The sequence below is a fragment of the Hippocampus guttulatus genome, chromosome 14, assembly GCF_054856545.1.
Source record: "Hippocampus guttulatus isolate MCC_2025c chromosome 14, RoL_Hgut_1.0, whole genome shotgun sequence".
Classification (NCBI taxonomy): Eukaryota; Metazoa; Chordata; class Actinopteri; order Syngnathiformes; family Syngnathidae; genus Hippocampus; species Hippocampus guttulatus.
The window spans coordinates 12,610,064-12,623,429 of NC_141274.1; the positions used below are offsets into that span (position 1 = coordinate 12,610,064).

The 13,366-nt window shown below is 42.8% G+C and overlaps 1 protein-coding gene and 1 long non-coding RNA gene across 2 annotated transcripts in view; one reads left to right on the forward strand and one right to left on the reverse strand.

Moving 5' to 3' along the window:
• Positions 1-7,711, reverse strand: part of LOC147195143 (uncharacterized) — an 11,649-nt gene extending 3,938 nt beyond the window's left edge. Inside the window, exons 1-4 of the long non-coding RNA XR_015102826.1 lie at positions 7,579-7,711; positions 7,154-7,245; positions 3,775-3,870; positions 2,771-2,825 (exon numbers count right to left, since the gene is read on the reverse strand). This is a non-coding gene — a long non-coding RNA (uncharacterized LOC147195143). The remainder of the gene's footprint in view (positions 1-2,770; positions 2,826-3,774; positions 3,871-7,153; positions 7,246-7,578) is intronic.
• On the forward strand, positions 4,887-11,421 carry ppm1la (protein phosphatase, Mg2+/Mn2+ dependent, 1La). The gene is made up of 4 exons (XM_086128992.1): positions 4,887-5,285; positions 7,552-7,726; positions 8,434-8,595; positions 9,068-11,421. The coding sequence occupies exons 1-4, from the start codon at positions 4,887-4,889 to the stop codon at positions 9,421-9,423; spliced, it is 1,092 nt and encodes a 363-aa protein (XP_085985118.1). The 3' UTR covers positions 9,424-11,421.
• The last annotated feature ends 1,945 nt before the right edge of the window (positions 11,422-13,366 follow it).

Sequence of the window (13,366 nt, forward strand, 5' to 3'; positions counted from 1 at the left end):
AGTCCACACGTACCGATAATTAGAACAAATTTGAGCATGCCGCCTGGTGAAGTCTAAAAGTTAAGGCCCTATTATCGGATGTGAGTGTGGTCGGGACTGTGTCAAGATGGAATTTTTTTTTTCCCCGGATCGGCTCAGAGGACGGCCATGGCTGAACATTGTAAATGTTGAATCTGAGAAACCATAGAAAGTGAGACAAATGAATGAGCAAGAGAAAGTGAGAAAAGGTTAAAGCGCGGTACACACATAAGATAAGAGGGGCCATTTTCTTTTCAGGCCTTCCGATCAAAGTCAACAGGGGTCTGTTTCTCGAATGCCTCTCAAAAAAGGATCCTGAGTGATTATCCTCTGGGGTGGGGCGTGGCGGGGAGTGGTTAGTGTGATTTTTTTTTCTCCCCGATCTAACTCGTAAAACAATCACAAATGTTAAACCTGCTCAATATTCACAAGAGATTGTGAAAATGGAGAGGAACACCATTGACAGTGAGGCAAATGAATGTTAGAGAAAGCGCGAGGACAGCTAAAGCGGGACAGACACATGACGATAATCAGGCCGAAGTTTTTCTCCCGTCCCGCCCCCCACTACACACCTTTTCGATAAAATAAATCTTTATTTGTACCGCACTTTCTCAACAGTTGCAGCTGTAACAAAGTCACTCAAGGCCGAATTCTCTCCATCCTCAATTGAACGGAAATATCACTTCGTTTCATGCACCTCATTCGCAGTCACTAATAAGAAGACAAGACTTGGCTTTATGATTTTAGTCAAATCCAGATCAAATCTTGTGCGGATGAACAAATCTCTTACCGCAACTTCACAACTATTGTTGAGCATGGAAATGGTAAAAACAATCATGATTCCACTTCTTTCGTAAGTGCATGCATATCGTCGCCATATTGGCTAGGACTGGCCCTGGGTGGAAGTGTTGTTATGTGAGTGGTGGTGTGCTGTGTTGGTCATCTTGAGCACACCACACACTAACATCAGCAGAGTAAGCACACCATGTCCATTTTTTTTCACGTGAGGTCTCTTACATTTCAAAAATCGGTTAAGAAGTGGAAAAACTGATCGGAATAAGTTAGAGACGCCTTAGGACCTTAATGGAAAAAAAAAAGGAAAAAAAAGGCAATTACTTCCGGAAAACCTGCGAGACACGCATGTGTTTGAAAAGCCGCAGCGTGCTGCCCGCTCCGGCTCCACCGAGGGGGCCCTCTGGGTTAATCCCTCTACCTGCCTCACTGTTCCTGACGCTCCCGAAAACTTGCCAAAAAGAGAGGGAGGCCTGCGCATGTGTGTCCGAGTAGGAGTGCACGCTCCGCATAGACGTACATGTGTGTGTGTGTGTGTGCGTGCGCACGCGGGTGTGCGTGTTTATCAGCTCTGTGCAGATGGGTGGCTGAGTGGCTCTTGCAGCCAAATGATTCAGTATGCTAATTAGTTGTTATCTGCGCTGCTGCAGGAACAATATACTGTCTTTCTCTCAGTGGGAATCCAGCCTGCTGGGAACAGATTACACTGCACACACTGCCAACGTAGTTATTTATATATTCACGCCCAGTAGTCTAAAATACATAAACGCGCACACATATTTACAAACCGGCCTATAAACAAACAAGCAGGATGCATTTTTAATACACACACACACACACACACACACACACACACGCACACTCCGACACGCAAGACCACTAATATGAAATTGGGGGTAATTTGGAAGAAATGTACACTCTTCAAAAAAGTACCTGCATGTGGATTCACATTTAACATTATGTCAGTTGTCTGTACTGGATTCCTTGACAAAATTGTATTTCTCTCTTCATTTTAGCCAACTACAGATCAGTTTTTGCAAGACTGGTGGCATGAAGAATGCATGAAAAAAAAATGCCACTCAAAAAATAATGTTTGTGTTGATTGGTGTTACAGTACTCTTATTATTATTACTTACAATATATTTAGTATTGTGGTTGGAGTTTCCAGTGGGGTGCACCTGCGCTGCGTCAAACTGAGAATAGATTGCGGACATGCTAAGTGATCAGTCATGTAGTCACCAAGTGCACTTGCACAGATAACTTGTGTCCATTTGTGTGATGGGAGTGCTTATTAATTCTTCTCAGAGGGGGAAAAAACCCTGCTGTGGATTGTGTGCACATCGTATGAAATAAAATCGTATACTGTATTATTTTTACACAACATAAATTAACGTTGATTTGTCAGACTTTGCTACTGTGTATGTCATAAAATAATCTAAAGGGCTAATCTATTCCAGAAAAATCATTTGGATTCTTTCTTGATGTGAATTTGGCATTGTAGATACCTGTCACCATTAATATGAAAAATAAAATCCAAAAAAAGATTCCAGTTTGTGTTCCCTGACTCAAAATGTGCCACTTTTTGAATTGAACTAATCAGATAACTTAAACGTTATAAGATATTCAAATAAATTGAGATACAGTACTATGATTGAATCAGTAAATTTTGACCAGAAGAAATAAACTTTCTGGACTAAACGTAAAAATTATGAACAAAAAACATCATTTTGTAACATGTTGGGAACCCATTGTGTTCTATGTCTTTTTATATGACACGTTTGAGCATGTCTAAGTAACCAAGGGCAGACAATACTGGAGATGTACCTGCAATACAATCCTTAACCCAGATCTGAATTTATGACCGTTTTTCTCATCAATAATACGTGTCGAAAGAGTTCTACGTTTACTTTTTTAATAACATTTTCAAAGCTCAACCCTTAATAATGTAAATGGAACTTACAAACTCTCTTCGGTAGGAAATTCATCACAGCCGGGCGACTTCCAGCAGAATGTCGCTGTAAAATAAGAAAATATATATATATTTAGAAACGTGTCTCTTAGATAGATTGCTGTTGTGTGCAGCCGAGTGAGTTAGTGTCTCTCTTAGCAGGGATGTAACATTTGTAAAAGTCAATGCCATTTTTCACGGGCCGAGAACACGGCCGAGTGGTAATTGATGGCGATGTCATGTCGTGTCTTTACTGCAGAGGGTTATCCGTGCCGGGGTGCACAAAGAGAGCTCTTCTGTGTCGCGTCAACCGGGCTTTGTTTTAACCCGCATCCGTTTTATCGCAGTTGCTGTGCGATGGGAGGATGCAATTCACCTTTAACTTTTGATTAAAAGACCAGTAGAAATGTCTACAAAGTTGAGACATGGAGATCAGTAAGAATGCACAACAATTGAGAAAATGTCAGGTATGTGATTGCTCTTCAAAACTATTGAAAGTTTGCATTTAGAAAATAAGCAGAATGTGTCTACGTGGATAATTTCCATTGAGAGATCAACCCATCCGTTTTCTGAATGACTCTCGCAAGAGGCAGAGTACACCCTCAACTGGTCGCCAGTTAATCACAGGGGAAAAAGGTTCACAGGTTCATTCAAACTTGTGGACATGTTCGAGTCTTCGATGACTAGCGGGCAATTGTGACATTTTTGACACTGGTGAGCTCTTTTGACTTGTTCAAAATGCCTGCGCCACACAAACAGATAAGGCATGACTTCATCTCAAATACAAGGAGTGACATTTGACAAGTGACCCCTTGGTCGAGGTCAGTCAAACTAAAGCAAAGCAAAATTTTAACCTCTGATACAACTAACAGATGTTTGAAAAGCAACACTGTCACCTAGTGGTCAGCTGTAGGTATAGCAGACCGCTTCACAGTCATGAGGCTTGGATTTTTTGATCTTTACAAGAGCAACAACACGCAATCACGAAGTACAGATTGAAAAGACCTGCATGTTACCTTTTGAAGGAAAGGTGCGCCTCATTGCTTTGGAGTCATCCTCCAATGCCCCGCCACTGCCCCAGTCCTGCAATTTCAGCACCTGATATCAAATACCTGTAATGACAGAACAGGGGACAGGAAACATTCATAATAACAGTAAACAAACAAAAAATTATTAAGATGATTACATCATCATCAGTCAAACAAATGGAATAGTACAGAAAATCCATATTGTTTAGCATAGGTTTTGCTTGCCAAAAAGACTGAAAAAATATAATTGTGGAGCAATTTTATTTCAATTTCAGTTACTATAATTATTTTTTGCAGGTTAATGCAAAGGAACCTGACGCAAGAATAAAACCCAATTCATACTTAAACTATGTTACTTTTCAAAGAGTCATATTTTAGGAACTTGCAAGGGACGTAGATTAAACCGGTTTTGGTTGGAAGGTGAAATCTTCGTTCTCTGCAGCGGTCACTAATACTCTTTGGTGTATGGCGGAATGGTTCGGATGGAGATTTCGCAAAAACAAAATTCAAGGCGAGTGATAAAAATGTACTTTTGCTTTCCCAACACAGACCGTTTTCGACCGAAGTGTTGCGGCTGCGCACTTGATATCACTGAGTAGTACGCATCAGAGGGAGCGTTCGAATGTCGATACATCCGATTTAGATTTTCAAAACAAAGTGTTTCTTTCAGTAACACGTGTGTCTTCTTTCTGTATTATTTTACTCTCCACGAGAGTGCAGTGTGTGTGTGTGTGTGTGTGTTTTGGGGTTAAACGCCGTCCTGCTTCGCTTTGAGAAGTAAAACCAGAGTCCGCCGCAGCTGAAAGGAGGCCGGCTCTTCCTACCCCCGCCCCCCCCGTGTCGCTCTCCTCGGGGTGGGTCTGAGCCACCAACATCCGCGTCCACCTCCCGAGATGGACCGCGAGACCTCGGGCTTAGGTCGGGAGTCAGTTCGCTGCTGATTTAAACCCGAAGCGAATGAAGGTGGCCCCGCCGTCTGAGTCATAGCCGCCCACCGTGCGGTAGTCGCGGCCGCAGGAGCTCCGGCAGGCCTTGGTGGCGGCGGTGGTGCGTTCAATGTCCCCCGTTGATGGAGTGAACCGTGCTTTGGGCGGCGTGTGATGATAGGAGACACGATGACGCTCTTGTCTCTTCTGGGTCGGATCATGCGCTATTTTCTCCTAAGGCCAGAGACGTTGTTCCTTCTGTGCATCAGCCTGGCGTTGTGGAGCTACTTCTTCCACACGGATGAGGTGAAGACCATCGTCAAGTCAAGCCGCGACGCCGTGAAGATGGTGAAGGGCAAAGTGGCCGAGATGATGCACAACGAGCGGCTGGGAGGCCTCAGCGTGCTGGACGCCGAGTTTTCAAAGACCTGGGAGTTCAAGAGCGACAACGTGGCCGTGTACTCCATACAAGGCAGAAGGGACCACATGGAGGACCGCTACGACGTGCTCACCGACATCGCCAACAAGAGCCACCCGTCAATCTTCGGCATCTTTGACGGCCACGGGGGGGAGGTAAGCGGCACGGGCCTCCGTGTTACACCTGAATGCGTCAATTGGTCTCATCTGAACCCCAAAATATACATCAGCATCACTAGATGCAGAGAGGCTACACAGAAAGTGACTGTGTGTTATGGTATTAGACTGTAGTGCACAAATGTGGTCTTTAATTAGCCACAGTAGTAGTAGTATATTCAGTGAAATACTAGAGTAATAGAGAAGTTCCCATCATTACCACTGCTTTGTGTATCTTTGTGTGCACTTCCTTCTGCTAATGCATGACAAAGAAAGCTCACGTGTGTGTGTGTGTGAGGGGGGTCCTTCCACTCAATGTGTCCTCAAGGGTAAGTGGATTTCATATCGTCAGACCGGGCGTCCCATTGTAGCCATCTGTCGCCAGGAACACCCCCCCCCCCGCCCCCCGGAGATCGCAATATAAAGTAATACCTTGAGATACAAGTTGAATTTTTCTCACATAAGCTTTTCCTATTAAAAGCCCGGCACCCCCCCAAAAAACAAAAACGTGGGTTTTTCAAATGAGGAGAAATAGCACTTTACTAAACAGTGTAATTACATAAATAGAATTTAAAGCATTAAACCATTTGTGCATGATGATTTAATGCTGCAATTTAGTTTATAAAGAGCCGCCCCTTCTGGTGTGCCCGCCTTGGCCACAAGGAGGCAGTATAATACAGTCATGCAGACAAAGAATAACACTACTTCTACAACTAGAAGTGGATCCGTAAAATGCTGTACAGTAATAGTCATTTTTAATAGAGGATAAAGAATGCATGCCTGTGAATATTGTTATTTTATCTGTGTGTTCAAATATATTTTGCTTCGAAAACTGCAATTGTTGATGCTAACTGCGTCCATGTCAAAGTGGATCGTTTGTTGGCATTAAGCTAAGCAGACTTTCATAAGGCAAAGCTATCGGTTTTAAACAACATATAATTTCGTTTTGACAGTAAATTTCAACTGGGAGTGGCATTGAGCTGCTTGAAGCCCCTTTTTTGAAGAATTGTTCATTTGACACGCATCTTATGTGGTATTTTGATTTGGAATAGAATGTGCAATGTCAGGAATTTTTTTAAAAGTGCTATTATTCTGAGAACAACTGCAAGTTCTGTTTTGTTAGTTTATTTTGAAATGATTTAATGTGGTTAGACTTACTGTACACATTTCCAGACTGTTGGCATAGCAATTTGAAGCTTAAGGATTTAATTTCCTGAAGAATTTTCTCTGGCTGAAAAATTAAATGAACTTTTTTTTTTTTTTTAATGCGATCCTCCTGCTGCGGAGCCACCACGGAACTCGACACGCTCTCCTTCCATATCTTTTAACAAACTTTCATTTCCTGTCCCTCTTGGCAGTTTGTTAGGCCCTTTTTGATGACAGGAAGTTGGAGACTATAAATGTGCATTGATTCAACGGGACCCCCTCTTTCTATTCCTGTCTTATAGACAAATGTTTAACCTACCCAAACAGGACGTTTCTGGTTTTCTCCCGCCGTCCATTTTCCTTCCTGTATTTTACTCCAACTTTTCTTCATTTTCGTTTTAACAATATCAGTCCGTGTTATATTTTATTTATTGGGTTTCTCTGTGGCCGTAATCTTTTGTCATCGTTTTGATCATGTTTATTTGTGTTCTGAGACTGACCAGCCGCTGCTCTTAAAGTTAGCAGTTACAGTAACGTAATTTCAGTTGGAGCACGAAGACATGAAGGCAATAATCAAACCGGGATGGAGAATGGATAAATAGAAAGTAATACGGCCCTGGCTGAAACCATCAAAAATGTGTATTACCACTAAATGCAACTAACATTTTAACAATCAAAATGACAAAAGCTAAATAAAGTGAAAGTAAAGTGAAACCGCTCACCTGATAAAGATGCTTGACAGGCACGTGAAAAGGTCCATTTTCTTCAGAACAGTTTCCATCTTTGCTGTCACTGGTACACTTCTGCGGTGTCTCTGCACAAAACACGCACACACAAAAACAAAAAGTATGTGGAGTTAAAATCCTTTGGCTGCTCACTGAGCTGAAGTCTCACAAGATTGACTGACATCACAAATGATTGATGGATAAAAATTTGGTAACAGTCGAGAAATTGTCACTGATAAATTTGGATGAACTGTACAATTAAAAACTCTGATAAAAGCCTTTACATTACTTTGGGTCTTCTCTCAATCTTCAGAAATGAGAACAATCTGCTTTGTGACGTAGCATCTGTTCACTCCTTTTTTGTCTCCTCAACTGCCCCGCCCCCTTTTCACAAGGCTGCGGCTGACTATGTGAAGGCCCACCTGCCCGAAGCCTTGAAGCAGCAGCTGCAGGCGTTGGAGCGAGAAAGGAAGGAAAGCGCTCCGTTTTACGCCGGCGTCCTGGAGCAGCGCATCCTGAACGTGGACCGAGAGATGCTGGACAAGCTGTCTGCCAATCACGATGAGGCGGGTCAGTATACAGGAAGTTCTTTGCGTTTAAAGAGAGGTAGCATATCATAAAGAACTTGAAATGATGCGACTGTCTAAGGCGATGAAAAAGGCTCGAGGACCATTTTGTACGTTAGTTAATGCGCAAGAATAAGCGTAACATTCATATGGTCTTCAATTGGAATGAATACGTTTCTTAATTTAGCTGACATTTTGTGAGCGTGACCCCCTGATGAAGGTAAGGAGGGCAACGGTATTGAATAGCGTTGCACGCGAATAATAAGCAAGCTTTGTTGTAATTTTCCGAGTGAGATTGTGGAGATTCCAGCTTCCGGTCCAATGACGACCAGGGGAATGAGCAGGAACTCTTTTGCGACTCCACTGGCTTCTTGGCCTGTAAAGCAACAACATGTTATTTTCACTCTTGGAGGCAGCACTTCATGCACTCCATGTGGTACCTTGACATATCACCAAACACAATTACCCACTGCCATCGCATCAACTTCAACAAGGAGTCAAGTGTGTGCCGTTTATAAGAAGCTCTTTAAGCCAGTGCGAAAGAAACATTACGGGGATGCGCTTTATCTAAAAACAGTCTTTGAAATCATCTTTGTCAGCATATGTTTCACCTTCGAATTTGATGTCTGTACTAAATGCATCTCCAGTGAAGACACTATATGGAATTTTACTTCAAATGTTTTATGTGCTTCCCAAACATGCCTTGTCCAGGAACCACGTGTCTGGTGGCGCTACTGTCAGACAGAGAACTGACAGTAGCCAACGTCGGCGACTCCCGCGGTGTCCTGTGCGACAAAGACGGCAACGCTGTTGCACTGTCACACGACCACAAACCCTATCAGCTCAAAGAGCGTAAGAGGATCAAGAGGGCGGGTAAGATAAGAGGAAAACTTATAATAGTGACTGATGAATGTGCTGTCTCAAGGAGCGGTTCCAAACTTTCAAGGCCCCTTTTTAAATAAAGAATATAGATTCTGACATGAACAGCATTTAATTATTCTAGCTGTCATAATAATTTGCTTGCATAGAGACATACAGAGACACACAAACTATTTCACAGTTGCTGGAATTTAGTGGGTCGGATTCCAAAAGTGGATTGTGGACCCATTCGTGTTGGTCGCAAACACCTAAAAACGACATGTATTCGTAGTCTTGATTTTTTTTTTTTAATACACACTGTAGTTCTGGTTTTATGTTTAGTTTGACAATATACTTCGGCTGGGACTGACTAACAGCTTGAAGACTCTTTAAAAAAAATAATGGGAACCAATGAGCTAGTACTTTGCAGCGCTTGGATGCCACCTCCTGGTCTATTCTGACACAGCAACTTCTAACCCTTCCATAGGAGGATTCATCAGTTTTAACGGTTCCTGGCGAGTGCAGGGAATTCTGGCCATGTCTCGCTCACTCGGCGACTACCCGCTAAAGAACCTCAACGTAGTCATCCCCGACCCGGACATCATGACGTTCGACCTGGACAAACTACAGCCGGAGTTCATGATCCTGGCATCCGACGGCCTGTGGGACGCGTTCAGCAACGAGGAGGCGGTGCGCTTTGTCCGCGAGCGCCTGGACGAGCCGCACTTTGGCGCCAAAAGCATCGTCCTGCAGTCCTTCTATCGCGGTTGCCCAGACAACATCACCGTCATGGTGGTCAAGTTCAAAAGCGGGGCGGGAGGGAGCAGCAAGGCGGGGGAATGAGTCAAGTGGACCGTATGTGATTTGACTCATTGTGTACAATATTACAGGAGGACAGAGACGAGCACGAGTATTGGAAAAGTGTACAACTGGTTGAATCAAACACATCAAATTGAGACAAGGGAGTCTAAATACCATTAATCAGTGCTTAAGAAAAAGTACCAGCATGTATCATTCAAGTATTATAGCTTACTGTACACGATTGGTGCAGTCCAAAGGGAGTTTCTCAAGAAGGAGTTAGTGCCTAACTGTCATGTGTGGGGAAAACATCAGCCCTTTTGCTGCATTGCAACAATGTTCTGATTTTTCCAGATTTCCTCAAATAGTGGCGTTCGCCCTAATAGACGCCTTGCCCCAGTTAAAGTAGGCTTTAACAAATAACCGCTCTGCATCAAAACCATTTGGTTATCATTGTGCAACATTCCAGAGCAATTGACATTGATCATTTTAAGGATTGGAAAACTAATAATCGGTTCACCGACAAGAAAAAATGACTCGCTGGAATAATAATGTTAGCGAGTAACTCCACCGAATGATTTTCAAGTTGATTACATTCGTGGGTCTCCCAGCTGACTTTTGTAATCACCTGGACTGGATGTCGGTGAATCGCAGGGCGCATAACGACAAACATCCGTTCACAATCACATTCACACCTACAGTATGAGCAATTAAGTCTTCAATTAACGTAAGCCGTTTATTTAGGGGATATCAAAGGAAACAAGTAAAACATGCAAATTTGTTATACAATATATACTACACTACTATAAAATCATTTAATGATGAAACGGCATTTGTACAAATGAAGTGATCTCCCTTAAAAAGATGCCAGGTATGCTACAGTTGAGTAAAATAAATTAAGACATGTGGAAACAGTTTGATCTTAACATTGCAGATCAGGAGGAACTTGTCAATGCTCCCACATATTACTGGAATCATATTCAATGTCATAATACAGTGGTGCCTTGAGATATGAGTTTAATTTGTTTCGTGACCACGCTCGTAACAAAAACTATCTGAAATCATCTTTCCCCATTGAAATCAATAGAAATGCTATTAATCCATTCCAGCACTTGCCCCAACCCACGCAATAAAAAAATAATAATAATAATAAAAATTGGGGCGGACTATCGAAAGAATTGAAAAAAAAAACGTAACGATTTTTTAAAAATTCCATTGCATAATACAGTATACATTATAAAAGTATGCGGTAATGACATAATTAAATAGAATGTAAAGAATCTGGTGCGCATGCCTTGGCCACCTGGAGGTAGTGTAATACATATGCATGCATGCAAAAAAAAAAATCATCCGAACGGCAGTTTGTATCCCGAAAAACTCCTAAATCGGGAATCTCAAGTCACCACTGTACACACTTAAAATGCACTTTTAGTTGCTGACATCAGTCACTTCCGCAATGAAGCAAGAGGATTTGACTTGAGAGTACCCGATGCGGTTTATTAGCGGGTCCTTCTGTGCACGTCTCTGAAGCTCATGAACAAAAGCAGCCCGTGCCATGAGAATCTGAAGGATGAGACATGGTGTTGCAGCTGCACCCGTACAGTGAAAGTCATGTGGGGAGCTCCTGAAACAATATACAGTATGAGCAGTGTAGTCAGAGGTGACACATTTCAAGAAAAAGCAGTGGTAAAATATCAGTATATTCATTTCAATGAATTTTGTGTTCTCACTGGAATTTAATGTTGTCCGAGCCAGCATTATTCCCCAAACGTTAAAAAAAAAACTAAGCAATTTAACCACAAACATTATTTTGCGCTAATTTTAAAGGTTCTTCCTTTAAAACATTTCCATGCAAAATTCCAACTAAATTACCCTTGAAAGGTGGCTTCTTTGTAACGAAGACAAAGCGCTTATTTTCAATTTACCTTATATGCCTTATTTATTGAATTTTTGGCGTCGAGCAGATTGCCAAATCTGTGTACTGTATATTCATGTTATTTTTGTTCTTCTGTTTTACAATAAAACACATACCCATCACTACAATGTGGACTTTATCATTTAAATGGTTCAGGGGAACCTCATGACCCGTGGACCACGTGACTGCATCCGGCCGATACGCAAAATAAGTTTTATAAAACTATCAGAACAACAAAGCATTTAACTCAAGAATGCTCATAATGTATAGTATTTGCTTTACACATATTTGCCTTTCAGAATACTTACTACCTGACAACTGGGCACAATTTTAAAATCCTTCTCGATCTGCCTTTGTGTTTTCTGTACTCCAGACGCCATCTTGCTATAAGTTAGCATACGGACTATTAGCATGTTAACAACTGAAGTATATTCTCTTTCAATAAAGCTGTAGTACGTGCCAACGGAGCACAATGTTAATTAGCAATCTAAGTTTGAGGTTACTGTACTCAGTATGTGCGTAAAAATTGTTAGCTAATTAGCATTTTAAACTATTCTTGACACAGTAGGTACCTGACTAATGGGCACAATGTTAAATCCTCGTCAATCTGCTTCTGTAGTTTCTGCACTCAGGCAGATGCCATCTTGCGACAGATGTGTTCGACCCTTCTACCAAACATAGTAACATATCCCACAATTCCATGCGGCAAACCATAGTGGGCATGGGGCGCGACTTCACCTTTTCATTGCGAAGGCTGGTATGCTCTTAAGTGTGTAGATTAGTTTGCGCTGCTGGAAGTGTTTAGTGAACTATGACAATCTGTGGCGATGAAGAAGTACGACAAGTGCGGTAAATATGTCCGCCGGCAGGGAATTGTGGGAAATGGAGAAAAGCCCAAACCCCTCTATATGCTAGCATACCAACTGTTGGAATTTGAGCTACTGTCTTCCCATTTAATATACGAGTACGTTGTGTTGAAGACAAAAATTAGAATAGTTCTACAAAGCAAGCGTAACTCACCATAAATCTTTCCCAAATGTTACTTAGATTTGCAACCGGTAGCAGACCCTTTTAAAATTTCCATGGGAATCTTTCTTCTGACAGGCTTACTATATACGGCAGTATTACAGTAGAGCTTCCAGGAGGACAAATGAGTCTTTAGTTGGGGAGGACTGGAGTTCCATCAACAATAAGAACAGTGGTGACATCACCGGCGTGACGACCGTGTCCGCCAAAAAGTCTACGATGTGAACAATGCACAGGGCAGAGATATCCTATAACTCCTCTACGTCAATGCGTGATCCTGCATGTCCAAGTGATAGACTGCACCAGGTGCACACACTCAGAATAGTCCGGACCAGAACGCAAGTGTGTGGTGACCACAAAACCCACTGAGTCACATTACTGCTTAACGGGAACACTTCACTAAACACGCCAGAGGCGCACGGGCGGACTTAGTGGCTGAAGTACACGGTGGCCTTTTAAGAGATCAAGTTCTGGATTTTGTGGAGTTTGGATCAAAAATGGGTCACCAAGGTTCCAAATCTCTATCGGAGGCACGCGTGATTTTCCAGAGTTTGGCCGCGGTGGATTTGTCTCACAAGGCAGACGCGGGTTCTTCTCAAAGCCAGGACGCATGCATCCAGAGGTCGATCGGCCGACACCCTGCGCAGCGGCCAGCACCGGAGAGGCCAGCGGGCCGCTCACCTCGGAGTCACGACCACCGGGACACCACAGGGTTGGTGTATATCGTGGACAACCCGACCGGCGGCGTGTGGGTGAAGCCGAGAGAGCAATGGACGAGAACTTGAACGCGGATGCACCCTGAACGGAATGATTCCAGTAAATCAAGTGAGGAAGAACACAAATCAAGGTGTGTTGGCCTTTGGATTTGGCACGCCCAACATGTGACAATCTGCACCCTTTTAAGTCGAGCAGATTCATAATGGTTGTCTCCTGGTCCACCTTGGATTTGAGTGGATCGATCGCGTTTATTGATTTAGTCACTTGACACATTCATGCGGTCAATGCTGGAGTTCATTGGGGGAGAACGTGAGCCCAAGATGAAGAGAA